The sequence below is a fragment of the Pygocentrus nattereri genome, chromosome 6 (genome assembly GCF_015220715.1).
Source record: "Pygocentrus nattereri isolate fPygNat1 chromosome 6, fPygNat1.pri, whole genome shotgun sequence".
In the NCBI taxonomy this organism is placed as follows: domain Eukaryota; kingdom Metazoa; phylum Chordata; class Actinopteri; order Characiformes; family Serrasalmidae; genus Pygocentrus; species Pygocentrus nattereri.
In genome coordinates this window covers 17,493,605-17,512,115 of record NC_051216.1, presented here as the reverse complement: position 1 = coordinate 17,512,115, position 18,511 = coordinate 17,493,605, and the positions used below count along the sequence as shown (strand labels likewise).

General features: G+C 38.0%; 1 protein-coding gene across 4 annotated transcripts; it reads left to right on the top strand.

Annotated features, from left to right (window-relative positions):
- Positions 1-1,306: 1,306 nt before the first annotated feature.
- LOC108423968 (myc box-dependent-interacting protein 1) lies at positions 1,307-17,658 on the top strand. Of its 4 annotated transcripts, XM_017691665.2 has the most exons (20): positions 1,307-1,587; positions 4,124-4,204; positions 4,342-4,396; positions 4,499-4,593; positions 5,173-5,268; positions 5,537-5,623; positions 5,775-5,867; positions 5,984-6,069; positions 6,482-6,557; positions 6,759-6,814; positions 7,013-7,057; positions 7,599-7,671; positions 9,241-9,363; positions 9,450-9,536; positions 9,722-9,739; positions 10,449-10,706; positions 11,012-11,065; positions 11,210-11,269; positions 11,404-11,505; positions 14,133-17,658. In XM_017691665.2, the coding sequence occupies exons 1-20, from the start codon at positions 1,501-1,503 to the stop codon at positions 14,232-14,234; spliced, it is 1,734 nt and encodes a 577-aa protein (XP_017547154.1). In that variant the 5' UTR covers positions 1,307-1,500; the 3' UTR covers positions 14,235-17,658. The 4 variants fall into 4 exon arrangements, with proteins under 4 accessions (XP_017547154.1, XP_017547155.1, XP_017547156.1 ...); XM_017691666.2 differs by lacking the exon at positions 7,013-7,057; XM_017691667.2 differs by lacking the exon at positions 10,449-10,706.
- The last annotated feature ends 853 nt before the right edge of the window (positions 17,659-18,511 follow it).

Genomic DNA, 18,511 nt, shown 5'->3' with positions numbered 1-18,511 from the left:
TCTTCTTTTCATCCACCCCCACCTATCATAGAGTTAAATGCTCAGCTTGCTCAGAGATCCTCGGTGAGTAACTGTGATGTGCGGAAATTTATCACAGTGCGGAAGGAGAATGCGTAATGATTTCCAATTCACATTGATTTTAACAGGTCACTCAGGTGTTTGAGCAGGAAAACATTAAAATGTGGAATGCACTGGACTGAAGAGGAAGACTAATGTGGAAATATACAGCTTAACTTTCCCCTTCTATGGTGGCATTATTAACACAAATTCTTGCAGAGGAACCTGCATGAACAACTAGCAAAGTTTACTATGAACATAAAAGCATAGATTGTCTGAAGACACGGTGGACCCATAAATGTCTTGTTTCTTTGTCTCAGGAGAAATATAGGATTACGTGTTTCTGAATTATTTTTCCTAAATCTGTTAGAAAAAAGCATAAGGTCTCCTAAACTAATATATCGCTGCTGTCGGAAGAAAACCTTGTATCTCCATTTTTGTCGTTTTTCCAGTTTTGGACAAAATATGAAAAAGCCTGTTGGTCTTTACATTGTGCGTAAATTTCATGAAGAATGGACAAAAAGAAATGGCCCAAAATGACTAGGAAAGACGTCTGGTTCCATTGACTTACATTGAAAGTAAAGTATGTTTTTTCCTTCTCCTGTAAAGTTACCATTTTGGAGACAACAGCGATATGTAAAGGAGAGCTGTAATAATTATGAGACAAAAACAGTTACATCTTCTATGAGACAATATTTTGAGCAAAGTGAGATATTCAGTGCTGACATAAAAAAAAACAAAAAAAAAACGTTCAGCTTGCATTCAGTGCAGGCTGGTCTAGTGCTGATTTAGCCTGTCACCCACCTCGGTCATGTTGGTTGACCAGAATACTAGCAATCAAAACGCAACCTATGCTGCGCTATCTAATAGAAGTAGAGGAGATTCAGAATTTAGAACAGGGGTATCGATCTTTTCGCAAAGGGCCAGTATGGCTGCAGACTTTCATCTCAAACAAGCAGGAGCACGCCTGATTTTACTGGTTTGATCAACTGGTGAGTCTTCAAGTTACTGCTAATGTGAGCTCCTGCTTTGTTAGAATGAAAACCCGCAGCCACACCGACACTTTGCGGATAAAATGGACACCCCTGTTATAAACAGATCCCCTCTTAATATCATCTACTTCTATTAGACATGGTTAATTCCTATTCATTTATATTTCTGGCTCGAGAAGTGACTCAGAATGAATGGGCCCCTGTGGAAGCCTGTATCAAGGGCGAAATTGTGCTCTGTCTTTTTAAGGTGACGTTGTCATCGCTCAGTGCGCATCTCACAGATCTGAACACGTTCACCTTCCACTGCGAATCTTATTATTACTGCTATTAACAGGCCAGACAAACGACAGCTCTCAGCTACTGTCGCGGACAGCCGAGTGAACGATTTCCCCAATGCGATAGGTATTTTAGCCCTTCGACCAGCGTTTTCAGGGTGAAAAAGCGAGACAAAATGGCCGAGCTGCCGATGGGGAAAGGGGTTTCTGCGGGGAAGATAGCGAGCAATGTGCAGAAAAAATTAACCAGGGCTCAGGAGAAGGTAAGACACGTCCTTGCATATTCCCATGGTCAGTATCATGGTTGTTATTCTTAATCTATCTGGATGCTGAACGGGCTCCGGTGCTGATGCTCTTACTGCTGATTGTCACGTCGTGACGTTCAGCTCTGCGTTGAGCCCGTCATATCTCACATCTCGCATCTCACCCACCACCTCATGCGACTGAATCGAGTTGGCTTTCCTAGTCAAATAAACATTTTTCGTTTCGGTTTGTGGAAGATAAAGCTAACCGAGCTCGGGTTACTGCGCAGGCGCAGCACCAGTCTCACCCTGCTCACGGAGCCCAGTCCATGGTGCTGAAGCATCTACGTGCGTGTATCCACTGCAGTGAGCTCCGCTTAGCCTGAGCACATCTCACTGCAGGCCGGCTGCGTCTGCATCCGCATCCAGGCCCTTTGCAGATGAGTGCCCTCTGGGTAACCTGGGCCGCAGTGTGGCAGTAGCAATGAGCCACAGCAGCTCTGCCCCAGTAAACTCATACTAATACCTTAAATACTGATACCTGAGAATTTGTTAAATGGAATGCAAATTTTTACAGGGATCATATGAGGTGTACTTAGATTGATACTCATCAGAACCACCACCATATTAACCTGTGCTAGAAAAGGGTAATAACTAATAGTTAACCATGTTAGGCAAAGTGGAAGGGTCTCCTTTGTAACAGCTGTTGGTGTGTAAAGGCCTGGTTAATGCTGGGGCCCAGTCTGGCTAAACGGTCAGGCTGTAAGGAAATGAGAGTGGTGACAGTGAGAGTGATGGTGTCTTAAGGTTAGTGTCACATTTCAGCCTATGCAGTGTGCCTTTCCCATCTGTTCATGTAGGACTACCCCCATAATTTTGTGATGTGCATGGCTGGATTGACATGAATGTATGACACTAAATCGTTGCACATTTCCTCAGCACCTAGTCTTGTTATTTTAACATTTAAGTAAACAGTAGAGAAATAATAAATGAAATGGAAAAGATCAACAGTATTGTAGTGCAGTTCTACAATCCACTGAAAACTACTAAACATATATAAAAATAATAAACAAAAATGAATTAGGAATAGCTTTCATTTAATCTCTCTTTCTGACTTGTTGTATTTAGCCAACATCTTTGTAAAGAGAGAACTACTCCAGGATGGACACAGGGAATTCTTCAGGCCCATAATGCTCAAATTGCTCAGACCAACCTAGAGCAAATCAGACCAAATTAGACGAGGGGTGAAATTTAGATTTAGGGAGGGGTGAAAGCACACTGCTGTAAAGGAAAGGGGTGTGCTGGGTTTATAGCACTATTCAAAATGAGAGCACCGTTGCAAAACAGAATGCAGCACAATAATCATTTTATCTCAGTTGTCTTGTTTACATAACTGTTGGAAGCCAAATTCATTATTGAAAATAAAAGTTGAATAATCGCCCAGCCTTCCCTGTTAGCCTGATATAGTTCTGACTTTCGTAGCTTAAAGGTAGAGCTTAAGAAAGTTGACAGATGTGGTGAACGCTTTTTCAGAATGCAGTGTTTGGGGGGGGGGGTACAAAAACTGAAAGAATAGGGAAAATAGAAAGACTCACTGATGTTTCTCGATGTATCTTGTATATAATGAAAAATGATTTTGAAGAATAGTTTGTCATTTACAGTGTCTGCTGGTTGGCATGGTATAGCATGTCATGGTGCAGTAGAGGAAGGATCACATGGCACTAATATGTTTATTTTATATCCATCACTTTTTATTGTATAATACTTGATTTTTTATCTTTTTATCAAATTCTTCATAATGTTATGAATATTAGTATGATGTAATGCTTGCAAAACTAAAAAAACAAAACAATATACTATATATAAGTTATACACACACAGTCTGAGTTCTTTCAGGCACATGTCTACCCAGTTATCATCCCAAGGGTCATCTGTCACATTGTTTTAAAGGCAGGGATGTCAAATGGACCAGGTGTTTAGTAAATGAAATAGCATACAGATAAACATTCATTCAGGCAGAATCTCATGCCCCAAGCTGAACTGCAGCTGGTTTTTGTTTCTGTGGTCAGTGAAATTTAGTCATTGCATGGTCTTTACAAAATACCTGTAAAATAATCTCCTGAACAGATCTTATCTAGATCTGCTACTGACACAGTACCTACTATAGTTACCACAGCAATCCACAGTACAGTGATGGCTATGTATCAGCGTTATATTCTTTCCTCAAGATAAACTAGTTCAAAAGAATTATGGAAGGTCTGAAAGAAATCAACAGCATGAATTTTTAAATGGCTTCTTTTCTCAAGCAAAAAGCTTGTAGATGTGGCTTAGTTTAATGGCAAAGCAGATGTGTATCAATCAACAACACAGCAGCTTATTAAAGAAAAGACCTGGTTGTTCACTATGTGAGGCAAAAAGAAAGCTGTTTACATTATCCTCTGAGTAAGATGTGTTTTTAATTCAAATTATAGATTAATATAGAAAATGTGTAAAGCCTCTTCCACATGAGTGCTACAGTTTGCTTCGTGACAAGTGAAACCTCTCTGTGATTTCTCAGGTTCTGCAGAAACTTGGCAAGGCTGATGAAACGAAAGATCTTGCATTTGAAGAAGGAGTCATTAACTTCAACAAACAGCTGGTGAGAACTCAGTCATTACAGTTAAAACAACCAAGTCTTTTTGCTTTTACCAGCATGTCTAGTATATGTATATTGCTTTGCTTTCACCGTTAATTTTTATCTGTACTTCTCATGAATGTTTATGATTGCCTTTCTAGGCCGAGGGAACCAAACTTCAGAAAGATCTACGGGCCTATTTAGCTGCTGTAAAAGGTGCATTCAGTAGTTTGAGGTCAACTGTTTCATTCTCTGACTGATCGCTCATTATGTGTTTCTAGTTTGATTGCTGATGTCTTTCTATTTGTTATTTAACAGCAATGCATGAGTCCTCCAAGCGTCTCCAAAAGTGCCTGGCTGATATGTATGAGCCGGAGTGGTACGGCAAAGATGAAATGGATTCTATTGTAGAGGTTACTGTTTTATCTGTTCTTCTTGTACCTGCCTCAGGTCTTTTTTCTACTTCACAGCATTTGCTTTTGTATTTGCTTCAAAAGTTAATTGCTTTTATTAATAAATTAATTAAAAATTAATCAAATATAAATTAATGCTTTGTGATTCACTCAAAATCTGGTTTGTTTGTCGATTGTTTTCTCTGATTTCTTTCCTTTCATTAAAGTTAGAAATGCACTAGAGGAGTGGCATTACAGTTGGGAGGTAATTCAAGGCTTTAGGCTTCAAGTTAGTAAAAGTCAAGATTAGTTGGGCTAATCTTATTGTAGATTAATCTAGATCTAGTTCCTACAGGGAAAGTAGATGTATAATGAAAAGTTTTTAGTCTAGCATTAACAAGCACAGACTTAAATTAGATTTAGATAATTTAGTGACAGTGTAGTTTCGTGATGCAGAGTGAGTCGTGTCTTAGAAAGTCGGTCGCAGAGTTGTAGTTCTAGATTAACATGTATGAGTGTGTCCTAACATAGACAAACATGTGGACCTGTTAGTTACAGTTTCATTGAACTCATATCATTCTGCTCTGCTGTTTATCGCAGGACTCAGACCTCTTGTGGACAGACTTTCACCAGAAGCTAGTGGATCATGCCTTGATCTCCATGGACACTTACTTGGGCCAGTTTCCGGATATTAAGGTAGTGATGCTTAATTTGTATTCAGTATTCATATGTTTGCAGTTCATGGGCCTCCTTGCATATCATTACTGTTGGAACAAACCCTTGGATTTTGAAAGGTCCACTTGCCTTTACACGTTGTGGAAATGTCATGATGAGTAGGCCAGAATGAAATCTTTTTACATTCATTTACATTAAAAGTCCTATAAACGTAACGTTTTGGAGGTGCAAGGTTGTATACATTCATGTGTAATGATCTTCTGTGCTGCACCTATGTCTCCATTTCAAGGCCCGTATTGCGAAGCGAGACAGGAAACTGGTGGACTATGACAGTGCCCGCCACACTTATGCTGCTGTAAACAAGAGTAAGAAGAAGGTGGGTGGAATTAAGATTTCTAAAGTAACTGGGAAGACACTAATTGTGCATACATGTATATACATGTCAAATATTTTGTGGCCCATTTGATCATAGACATTTTGAGGGTAATAGCATTAATTTAATTTCACTTTCTGCCTGTTTTATTTAGCCAACATCTTTGTTAGAGAGGGCCACTCCAGGATGGGCACAGGGGATTCTTTCTGCTCATAATGTTGCTCAGACCAGCCTGTCCAGGAATCAGGTAATTAAACCCCTTTTGTTCTTTAGTGGAGGCCTTCAGAGGGTCTACATATTTTAGAGCAAAGACTTCATTGTTTTTATACCTTAACCAGAATTTGTTCATATGCTTGTATCTAGGCAGAGGAAGAGTTAGAGAGGGCACAGAAGGTGTTTGAGGATATCAATGTAGATCTTCAGGAGGAGCTGCCATCACTCTGGAACAGGTAAGAACTGGTTGTATGACAATTCTATTACTGAGACAAAAGCAAAACAACATAGTTATCAGCTGCATGGTGTTGTCAAATGTTTGCTTCTTACTGCCACTACCAGCAGTGCTATATATTCTTGTGGTGAGATGTTTCCTCAAACAATGTACCTTAATGACAAATGTATACCAAACAGAATGTAGAAAATTTTAGCAGAAATACATAATCTGCTTAGTTCTACTCAGACATTAATTGCTGAGAGCATTATTTTTGCCTGAACACATTTGCCCAAATGTTTCCACTGTAGTGTTTTTATTTGGGAACATTTTGATATTACTAATTAACTTGGTATTAAAATACATGAAATATTGAAGAATATTAATTTCTTTCTAAATGCTACTGATTTACATTTACTTTTTCTTTATTCCAGTCGTGTTGGCTTTTATGTAAACACTTTCCAGAGTGTGTCTGGTCTGGAGGAGAAGTTTCACAGAGAAATAGGAAAGGTAAGGGGTGTTCAACTCTGATGTTTCTCGTGTGTGGTTAAAATTGTTGCCAGCTGCCTGGTTTAATTAGTGTGTTTAAGTAGGTAAATCACTAAACTATGCTGAACACTGGCACTCCAGGGCTCCCCTGACCTACAATTTGATCAATAGCACCCTATGTAAAAGCAATTTATTGATTCATGTCTGAATTACGTCTTACAGCTGAGCCAAAACATGTATGATACTTTGGAGAAACTGGAGAATGAAGACATGTCCAGGTCAGTCTTTTATTTGTCTGTTTATTGAGGTGATTTGACAACTGAATATAGTCTATATAACCTATACATCTTTACCAGTTACTTTAGTAAAGGCATCTCATGACAAATACAAGTTTGTGTGCTCAGTCAACTACCCTGTAAAAATGCAGAAAAATATAAAAGTAAACAAATGAATGAACAACAACAACACTCTCACAGAAAAGCAGATAACGGAGGGGGGATGAAATCAACAGCTCAAAGGAGGTAACAGTGGCAGCTCTGTAGTGCTGTGTGTGTGTTTAAGTGTGTTGAGGATGTGTGAGTGTGTGTATGTGTGCAATGTGTGTGCTTTCTCTCTTGATGAGGCTGTTTCGTTGCTGCCTTTTGCTGCCCTCCTGGACAGCAGTTTGTCTTGTTTGAGATGGAAACTGTTTTGACACAGAGTGCTGCCCATAAGCCTGTAGTTCCTGTACACTCACATTGTTTATTTAAACCAGAGGCATTTAGAGTTTACTATATATAAGTCCACCCAAAAGCATGCATGTGTAGAATGAATTTGTATAAGAAGCAAGCGTGTCTGAGGCTCTTTGCATGAATAAGAGTTGTTTTTGTCCCTATGAAGCCTAAGCATAGTGATACTACTCCCATGTGGGCTAATGTCAATGAACTGCCTGCTGAGGTTAAGGCTTGCTATGCACAGTTGCTGGGCTTAGATGGGACCTATAACAAGCATGAGAGTGAGAGGTCCCTCATGGCCAATAATGCCATCGAGCTACAGTTAATATATCTGTCCTTTATTTTCTAGTGACAGAACACAAGATGCCAATCACACTCTGAGCCCAGGAGGACCACCAGCCATTCCAAAATCTCCATCTAAGGTAACAATGATACAGTTACGTTACTTCTTGTTCAACAATCTGCAGCAGTGCATGGTCGTAAAGTACACAGTTAATGGAAAATCGTTTTTCACTTTTTTTAATAAATAATTGTTGATTTGATTTGATGTAGTGTATAAGGATCATTCTAACATATCGATTCCAAATCCGAGTTCAAAACACATTCCTGAATTTTAACTGATCTTGAACTAGACTAAAATCCTTTGGCTTTAAATGACCCTAAACCGTAATTGTGTTTATTTTATTAAAACAAATGATTGAACTTTCAATTTTCTTGCTACCAAAACAATCAAAACACTACAAAAACGTTTCAGTGTTGATGGTTTCAGTAGTGACAAATGTAGCTAATTTTGAGCATACCTCAGAAACACTAGCTGGTACATGATTAACAAACACAGCTTTGAACAGTTGTACACACGTAAAATAATATTTTACAATAAAAGCCGAAAAAGTTTACTTAATTGTAGAAAATATGTGTTTTGGACTTCAGGACACATTTACTTCAAATGGGAGTGATCTAACAACTCACCGTGTGGCCATGAGGGACAGGGATGCAGTCTAGAATGCTCTAGATGATACATTTAAACCTTTCAACTTCACCTTTATCTACTACAGTTTGAACTAATTTGGTAGAATGCAAAACATACCATTCATGCCCAGTAGATACAGTCCATGTATGGAAACTAAGTTGCAAAAAACTGTTGAATTCAGCTTTTGTGATGTCACAAAAACCAACACATCTTTATATATTTTCAGCTATTCAGCATACAACTTTGTAGCTTTACCCATTCATACTGAAGTTGTAAGGAGAGCCCAAACTGTGTTTTGAATAGAACACGAAACAAGGCAGTCTGTGTTATTTACATATATATAAGTGTTAAAGACATAGTGACAGAAAACAGAATATTTAATTCTTAAGGCTAAGATATAATTTGGCCATGTAAAAATTAAATGTTTTGGTACCTGAAACTACACCTATGTCATATGTGGACCTCATTGGGTAAATAAAACACAAGAAAAATGTAGGGTATTTAGAGCTCTTTAAACATAAAGTTGCCAGAATGTTAATTGAAAAGCATTGTTTTTTCTAAGGTCCCTTTCAATTGATCTTTTTAAAGGAATACTCCAGCTTAATTTCAGTGTGCTGAATCTGTGGCATATGATCAGTTACCATGGACAATAATGTCAGTGCTTTTCCCTGTACCTGTAGTAATAACAGAAAACCTGCTTAGTCAAAAGATGCTTCTCATTGGCTTCTAAAATAAGTGTATGTGATGTCAACAGGTTTTTTTTATTATTCTTTTCTAAGTACAGGGAGAGGTGTCTAAATTATTGTCCATTGAAATCAGTACTACACCATAGATGCAGCATAAAAGATTGAAAAATGCTGATGTGTTCCTTTAAGAAACCTACTGAGCTGTTCACTAGGGAGCAAAAGGTAAAAGGCATCTCTCTAAATAATCCTTTTTATATCTCTGTTGTTAGGCTCAGGTGCATATAGACATTCTTCTGTACTCAGTTAAAATTGGGATGTTTTGTGTCTGTTAACAGCTGAAACCTGCTGTTCCTCCACCTCCAAAAGTCACTCCATCAAAGGATCTGAAGCCAGAGAACATTATTAACCTATTTGATGAGGCTTCTACTCCAGGCATCAGTGTTACATCTCCAACACAAGTCAGTCTTTAACAAAGCGTAAAGCTGCAATATGGGGATTTGTACTGAATTTTGCTGTTACAGTGTTTTTTTCTCCCCTCTAATAGTATGATGCCCCAGGCACTAGTAATCTGCTGGACATGGACCTGGATGCACTGCAGGCTGCTACCACACCAGTTGCCACCAACCCGCAGGTGTGTTTATCCTGCTGCCTGGCAGACTCAAAAAAGCTTCACTACTCAGACATGTTTGAGTGTTGTTGATCCATCTTCATGGTAACAATACAGTGTGATTTTCTTTCACCTGTTCATTGGTGTCATCTCAATGTTTTGTCTTGTCATACATTTTCTGAAATCTGCTCAACACTGGTTTTCTGAAGACCTGGGATTCATGGGAGGTGAGTAATTCGTTAGCATTATCTGGGGCTACACTTTCCTTTTTATGTGGATTCATATGTATTACTGCACATTGGTATATGTGTATGTGTTCCTCTTTGTCTTTACAATCTAATCACTATAAATTCTGTGTACGGGTGTAATTTCTGACCTCATGACAATTTAATTTGGTTTGATTATTTAGAAAATGATGCACCTTGAAATCTCAAATTTTACAACTTGATTATTTCTGCAAGACAGAAATATCTTTAAAAATTATATATAATAATAATATACAAATGTGACTGGAGGAGCAATTAACACAGTAGCAAAATCTAGACAATAAAAAAAACATTTCCTTTGAAAAGTCTGAGAGTTTTATTTTGTCCAAAAAATGAGTGCAAACTTTAATACTATTATAATTGATTACTATCGATTCTCACACTCTAACAGTTGAATTGCCACCTTCAGATCATGATGCATTAGTGTATTTTTACACCTATAATGCTGCATGGTCAAAAATCTCAATAAAAGCATTTAATTTTTCCAAAGAGATAACCCCCATATGTACAAATCTGTAGTCGGAGCAATTTTTTACATCTTTCACTTTCCTGGCCTTCACTCCTCCTGCACTGGCCCCTGTGAATGACATCCGGCCTTGCCTCTTCCTGGCTCCCTACTGTTGCCCCTTCACCACTCCACCACACTGTTTTCACCCTCACTACCCTGCAGCAAGCAGAGAGCCACGCTGATGCGCCCCAGACATGGGACGATGATGGTAGCCAGCCTGTGCGCACTGGCTGGGGGGATGGCGCTACTCAGCCTACCTGGGATGATGATGGTAGTCAACCTGTGTGTGCTGCGCCTGCGTATCCTACCTGGGATGATGATGGCAGCCAACCAGTGCACGCTCCAGCTGCAGAACCGACTTGGGACGATGATGGGTCCCAGCCAGTGTGCGCTCAGGGTTTGGACAGTGAAGGGGCTCAGGTATTGTTTTTAGATGAGGCTGTGCCCATGCCTTGGCTGGCTCATGAAGAGCTGGCCCGAAGGCATGCTGCTGTGGGTGCCTCCAGTTAGGCACAAGGTTACTTAGCATGGCATTTATGACATGCTAGTCGAAGTAGTAGTAGAAGTAGTAGTAGTAGTAGTAGGTTAAATTAAGCATGTTTGAGTGCAGAGATTTACATTGTTTTTGTTGTTGTTGTTGTTCTGTCTATGTTTATTGTCTCCCTCTTTCTCTATTTGTCTTTCTCTCTTATTTCTTTTTCTTTTTTCCTTTTTCTGTTTTGCAGGCAGCAGAAGGTGCACCTGCCACAGAAGAGACAGCAGCAGCAGCAGCAGCAGCAGTGAGTGTTTCCCCTCTGGTTTCTAAAAAAGCATTCAAACACATATAGATTCTGTTCTATGCTATCATTGTTCTTCCATTGTCCATGCAGACACTGCTGGACAAGCTTCCTCTTGTTTAATTTTGATGTCCTTTTTACATGTAGACAGCAGAAGATGCTAATGGAACCACAGAAGTAGAGATGCCACCCAATTTCATTTATAAAGTGAGTCCAAAGTTCTGCCATAAGCACCAACAAGCATTTTTAGATTGTGTTTTTAGGTTGTGTCAACACCTAAAACAAGAACTCTGTTCAGACTATCTGATTTAAAAGTTTGTGTCCTTCTTTGTCTACTGTAGGTTCAAGCAATGCATGACTATGTTGCTAGCGACACGGATGAGTTAGAGATGAAAACGGGAGACGTAGTGCTTGTGGTGACCTACGATATTCCTGATGAGCAGGTCAGCATTTTTCAGCAATATTTTCTTATTCTCACTTCATACATAACAGTAAAACTTTACCATTGAAACTTTCAAATAGCTGTTCAAACATTTGGAATAAAAAAAATTGAAAGCAATTGCTTTAAACAGTATAAACCAGTTTGGTTGCAGATAAATGTATAAAATGACTCTGAAGTGCTAATACTGTCCTAGCGGACGTTTCAACTAATTAGCAAGCTGTAAATGAAAATAATTGTGCCCCAGTCAGTCGTGAAACTGGGGGCAACTAATATGAAGATATGAAGGCTTAGTGTGGGCTGTCAGCATGGGGCCCCATGGTTTCATGACTGAGTGGGGCTCCACTCACACACAGCCCTGATTTAACGGCTTAGTGTGGGCTACCAACATATGGTCTCTAACGTGGGGGCTTCCCCTGTTTCATCATTGGCTGAGGCCACACAATGAGCAGCCTACAGTGGGCCAGATTTTTAGCCCACAATGGCCCCACACTGGACCCACACCAGCATGTTTCCTGGGGTGTGGGTGGCCAACACGAAGCCCCATATCATATTATATGCAGGCAACCCACACTTAGTCTCTTTTACGTGAGCTGTGTTCAGTCACACAGTGGGGCCATTAACACTGTGTCAGTGTGTAAACACAAATAACATGAAACGTCCCTTTTAACAACGCAAACCTCAACAAAGCACACACACGCACACACACACACTATGGAGGATAGGGTCTGCCTGTATGCAAAATAAACAATGAATAATGACATTATTTTTTAATCATTAAGTTTAGTATTTATTTCCATATTTAATTATTCATATTTTTCCTGTTCTTTAGATAATGAGAGGGCTTTGCGTACAATAATGGCTATTTATTGGCACAAAAATACACACACACACAAAAGTATTATTGTGTCATATTGTAGTCACATAACAACTTAAATATTTTATATTAATGTGGCTATGTGCCTTGCACTAAAACATGACAGAGTCATGCAGTCCCGTGCACAGGAAAATTATGACTGTTATATTTTACTGTGTTCTGTATTCACAGCCACTTTAAATTTTCCATTTCCCCGTAAGTGGTTCAGGTGCCATAATGGTTCAGTGCTTTAAGGTGTAATGGAAATTCGAAGCAGTTGTAAATGTATGAAGTAGACATCAGTAAAAATTAGGTAGCAAAATATGAACATGAAGTCATAATATTCAGCATTTTCTATGTATATAATTGTATAAGCAATTATACTAAGTCAGTAGAAAAAAGATGATGCTAAATTATCATGTATGTGCCGCTGTGAGTCTCCCTGTAAAGCCTGAAGTACAATTTAAAAGTCAAATTTCTGAGTTTTTCAGGCCACATCATGTCTTTATTAATGCTCTTTGCATGCAATTACTCATTTCCACTAGAAGTGTCTCCATATCCCCAAAAATGCAGCTTTAATGTCATAGCAACATTCAAATGATATACCACAATTGACACATTAATCTCATGGTTACACTTAAATGATGTTTAAATTCCAACTTTTAATACAGGCTGCAAACCTATGTCATAATAACATTGAAATTATGTCAATATGCTACATGTATGTTAGCCATGACCATTCAAATCAATTAGGGGCCCAGGATTGGTTAAATGATATGGGCTCAGTGTGTGGTGCCCTACAACGGGCCCATGTCAGGTTATCTAGGGGCTAGCCCAACAGTGTACTGCCCAAATAAAAACTCTTTAAGGCCCATTGAGGGTTCAGTGGTGTGTTCCTATGTGAGCTGACTCATAGTGGGCCAATACACAGTTATCTATTGGCTAGCCCCAGCCCCTGTAGCTCACGGAGAGACCCCTGAGAGGGCCAACACAGGCATGTCTGCATGGAAAATATTAATATGGCTGATTATATGGCTTATAACTGATCCCAAACTGTAGTGCATACTATTTTATACTCCTGAACTCATGAATAAGATTCCAGAGAAGATGAGGAATGCAAGTTTTATAGTGTTTTAAATCCAGATGAACCACTTGAACTGCATGCTTGTTAGTCAGTTACTAATCCTAAGCTATGTGAGTAACTTACAGTACTACTGTTTTCAAATTTATTATTCTGCTTGCTTCCTCTCAAATTGTTACTGATTTTTTATCCTCTTAAAACCAAAACTATCACTTGAAAGTGTAAGCCTAAGCCATATGCTAATTTCATCTTAAGGATTGGTTTTCTTACCTGTGGTTAACTACATATTTATTCAGTACCTCTTGCAGATAATTGAATATCAAAGTTAGACTTTGTAATATATATTTTAATATTTTGTTTCCATTTGCTTATCTTTTCTGTTTATGCTTATCTTCTTGAGTAAAGTACTTTGAGATTTTGTAACTGAAATGAAAGTTTTGTATAGCTAAACATTGTTATTGTAATTCAATATGTTTACTTATTTTGTAACTACACTAATAGCCATGGCATCTGTTGCATCAGTGTCCATTAGCTCTTCAAGGATTACACACCTACTTTCATCTAGCTTAAACTTCTTGATCATTCACATATACTATGTGTGCAAAAGAATACATTTGGAGTGAACTCTCATTCACAGTTTACAGAGTTTAAGGCGGTGGAGCAACAAACAGATCAATTTTGTGTGTTCTTGCAGGACGAGGGCTGGTTGATGGGAGTGAGAGAGGCCGACTGGCTCCAGATGAAAGATCTCAACAAAAAAGGAGTGTTTCCTGAAAACTTCACACAGAAGATGTGAGAGCCATGATGTGACCTTGACCATCATTCGATGTTTGCTCTTTGTCCTTCTTCCATGATACCTTGCTTCACCTTCAAATTTATGGATGTTCAGTAAGAAGAGAGGTATGTGAAACAACATTAGAGCAAAACAGGCAGTCTTTGCAAATCTAACCCAACATGCTCCTGGTACCTGACTCTGTTGAGGACTCTTTACAATGGAGGAAAGTTGTATTGTCAGTTGATTCATGTTTACAGTGTTTCGGTTGTTCTGATGTTCTGAGAGTGGCTGTGAGACTTTGTCAGTGTATGAATTTTATTTTGCCTGTTCTTTGAGAAAGTGAGGTCTATTTCAAATGCTTTGTGATATTGTACTCATATGGGAGGCATAATATTTATATACATGTGCCAGCCTGTTAAATAGTCGGACTATAGATATATTCCTCTGTGACTAAACAGGTTATCCTTTCTAGCCCTCAGGCCTTTTTATTTATATGATTTTTTTTATGTGTTTGGTTTTAAACAATCAAAAAGCATAGGACAGCTGGGTGAATATAGAAAGCCAGTAACTTTCTAAGGAGAAGTCCCTGTAGTATAGTTTAATGAAACAGGCTGCATGAAACTTCCTGTATAATTGTGATCAACTCACAGCTAAGAATGAGGAGGATATAGAATACTTCCACAAAATAGACTATTCCCCACATCCTCCTCATCTTACTATGTGTTGTATAAAAGGAGTGTAATAAACTCAGACTCATCGATGAGAGTAGAAGGCATCTTCACCTCAACACTATATTTGAACATCTCAGTGTTACACACAGTAGACTAATCATTAACAATATACCATAATACATGAATGACCAGTCGTAAGTTAATATCGCACAGTAACCAAGAAAATAAAACCACGCAAACAGAACCTTATATGCAGATAACCACTGACATATGCAGCTAGTGTAGACACTAAAGAGCAGATATTTTTCTCAGGATTAAAGGTAGAAAATTAAGCATAAACACTGTGCCCTGCTTGGCCCTCAACTTTATTGTGTAGACGATGTAAATGTGTTCAGAGCTTCAGACTATATCTTTACTTTTTTCATTTCCCTTCTCACATCATTGTGCTGGATAGTGCTTGTTGAAAAAAATGTTCTGTATTTGTACTGTATAGTCATTATTTCATTCTTCATTCTTCATTTTTTACAGTAGACTAGATACCTGTGACATGTTTCCTCCAGATATGCAATAACGTTCTAACAATTTTTTTCTGCCACCACATCCTTGGACATACAGTGAGGTTCAAAAAGAATTTGGACACGTAAAGATTTAATCATTCTTTAAGTTGTTAATCATTGCTGAACATTCTTTTATGATAATGTCATAACATACATACTTAACAAATAGATTTGTTTCTAAGGACATAGAAAAGCCTGGATAACAATTCCAGCCAGACTGCACTAAGGCTACTGTAAAGCACAGAGGTAGAAATGTCAAAGTGTGGGGCTGTTTTTATTACAGTAGTGTTGCTCAGCTTGTGTTCATAGATAGGATCATGAACTCAAATGTGCAAAGGCATTTTGGATGAAAATCTACAGAAAATTGCAAGAAATCTTTTGAAAGGCCTATTCAGACATTTTCAACTTACATGGGCTCCTGGGGTAATTTCTGCTTTTAAAAGGTGCTACTCTGTGATTTTATTTCTGTCCAGATTGGTCTTGTCAGTGTTTTACTCCATACCCATCTGAGAAAATTACAGGCTGAATTGCCTGTCATTTTCACCCAACTCACTGATGATCATTTTAGTCCCACCCAAGTACACATCTCTGTAATTTTTCAGGCAGATGTTGCCTGAAAAATGGGTTTTAGTCTCCTAGTATACGTGTCCATATTAAACACCTGCCAAATCACAAAGATTCTCCTGAACATGTACTTTGTCTGGTTGGTACAAATCCATCTAAATGCTTTGTGCACTGAGAGAGCATTAGCAGGAGAAAGACAATCAGAAAAGCAAGATCCTGCAGACTGATTTAAGTGGAGACTAACTGGCAGCTAGAGGAATAAAGAACTACACATTTACAATATCATCCATTTTTGGTTTTCTGTGATCTTGTTTGTTCTATGTACCACATTATTTGTAAGTCGCTTTGGATAAAAGCGTCTGCTAAATGTAATGTAATGTAATGTAATGTAATGATCATATGACCATACAAACGTCTTGGTTAGTAGAAGATACCACCCCCTAGAAACGCACTCAATCTGTGGTAGTTTTGTTTTGGATGCACGAAACACACCAATCTTGGAATAGTCTGTTTGAAACAAATGCCATTTTATATGAATTTTTTTCCACATTTAATACACTATAAGAATGGCACAAATATCCAAATACTTTTTTTGGGCCACAGTGTGTTGTGATTGGAAGAAAGATTTGTCAAATTCTTCTAAGAATAGTACTGGCTCTCCCTCCTATGCTGCAGTTTTCAGCCACAACCAAGAATATGCATAATATTTATTGAATCCAATTACACCGTATTTATAGTTTTATTTTTGTATATTGTGAGTCAATGACAATTGAGGACATACTGGTGAGTGTTTATAATATAAAACTGTGTGCCATGGACTGGATTCTTAACTGGATTTCTTACTAATCCACAGGACTCTCAAGTTTGTTGTGCTTTGGTTCTTTGTGTAATCTGTTTAAGGATATGTACACTTCTTTATTCACTTGGGAACTTAACTTCCCTTATGTCCTTCTGTATCTGCTGACTTGAACTTTAACCCTGTGTAAGCTCAGTGTCCATACAGAGGGAGAGATAAACTAGGTCCATTGCAGCATGGATTATCATTCATGTGTTACGTTGATAGAGAACACTGCTTATTTCATTGTTTCTTCTTAATGAAGCCATTCTAATGGACAAGCAATGGACAAGAGTTTCATCCAATCTGGAAAGTTTGCGTATGTGGGTGTTTTCGTATCCTTCATTACAAATTAAATTACGTCTGTATAAGGACAGATAACTAAATTACTGACACTCTTGATGTAGCTGTAGCTGATAGGATTTGATTAGATTGGATTAGATCTTAATAAACACACTGACCAAGTGGAAAACACACTTTTCCTTCCTGTGCTTCAGCCTAATGAGATGATTTGCTTCTGTTATTGTGCCAGTGCATTTGTAAATGTGAACATGGTGTCATTTTGTTGCGCTTCATTGATGAAGACACATAATATTCTCTGAACATATCTACAGTATATGTGTGACTGTCGTGTGAATGTGACCGAGGCATGCTTAACCTCATGTACAGTGTGTTGGTGTATTTATGTTCTCTTGCCGAGGTGGGTGTGAGGTCCAGACCCACGTTAAGCCTCTATAAGCCATGAGTGTTCCTATTCTACAACCGTGCACCCTACTGTCTGGTCAATGCTAATAAACATTGATTTAATCCTGGCATGACTAGTTCCTTTTAGGTTTCTTTTTTTGTTTGTTTTGGAGACTCTAAAGTCAGTGGACTTGGGGACCTAAATTTGTGTTTTCTTTGTAATTAATGTAATCTTATACATCATATGCAAAAGTTTGAACACCCTGGTCAAATTACATGTTTAGTTGATATTCTCAGTGAAAATAAGTACAGAAAACACACTTTTCAATGTACAGTTTAATACATTTAATACATTGGACAAACAATAAATGAAACATCTGTGTAGATTGTAAAAAGGAATGGCACATTTAATTTATATAATAAGTTTTTTTTTTTCAAAATATGTTGAAATATGCAGAAAAACTCCAATTTCCAAGTTCCCTGTAGACGATGTGTTGACTTATTTTCACTTAGAAAATCAACAAAACTTAAGACTGTATTTAAACGTGATTCCGCATAAATGACATTATGGTGTCCAAAACATGAAAATATATTTCAATGTGTGTGTTGTGTAAAGTTTGTGTAAGGTCACCAGTGGCAGACCTGTAGATGATTCCTTTATGACTGGGAAAGCTGTATAACATTGAGAATGAATTGAATTAAATTAACATGGAATAAGGTTGGAATTCCTCCTATTTGAGAAGTGGTGATCAAGTCTTGAGGCAGAGATCTTGTCAAAAAATAACTATAAATATATAATTACAGTAAGTTATTTATGAGGTAGTGACTTTTTGATCCCAAAAAACTTGAAATATTAAAATGTCTTAAATGGTAGTTGTAACACTGAGTTTTTTATATCTTTTTTGACATTTTGACATTTTTAGTTGTGTACATTGTGTTGCATGGGACATTGTCTCAAATAAAGAGATAATGAACTAGTAACTCAAA

Excerpts from the sequence above, each read along its gene's own strand:
- LOC108423968 (XM_017691665.2), top strand. The coding sequence starts at position 1,501 with ATGGCCGAGCTGCCGATGGGGAAAGGGGTTTCTGCGGGGAAGATAGCG. Across the intron at positions 4,397-4,498 it reads CTATTTAGCTGCTGTAAAAG|CAATGCATGAGTCCTCCAAG; the intron begins GTGCATTCAGTA and ends GTTATTTAACAG. Across the intron at positions 10,707-11,011 it reads TGGACAGTGAAGGGGCTCAG|GCAGCAGAAGGTGCACCTGC; the intron begins GTATTGTTTTTA and ends TCTGTTTTGCAG.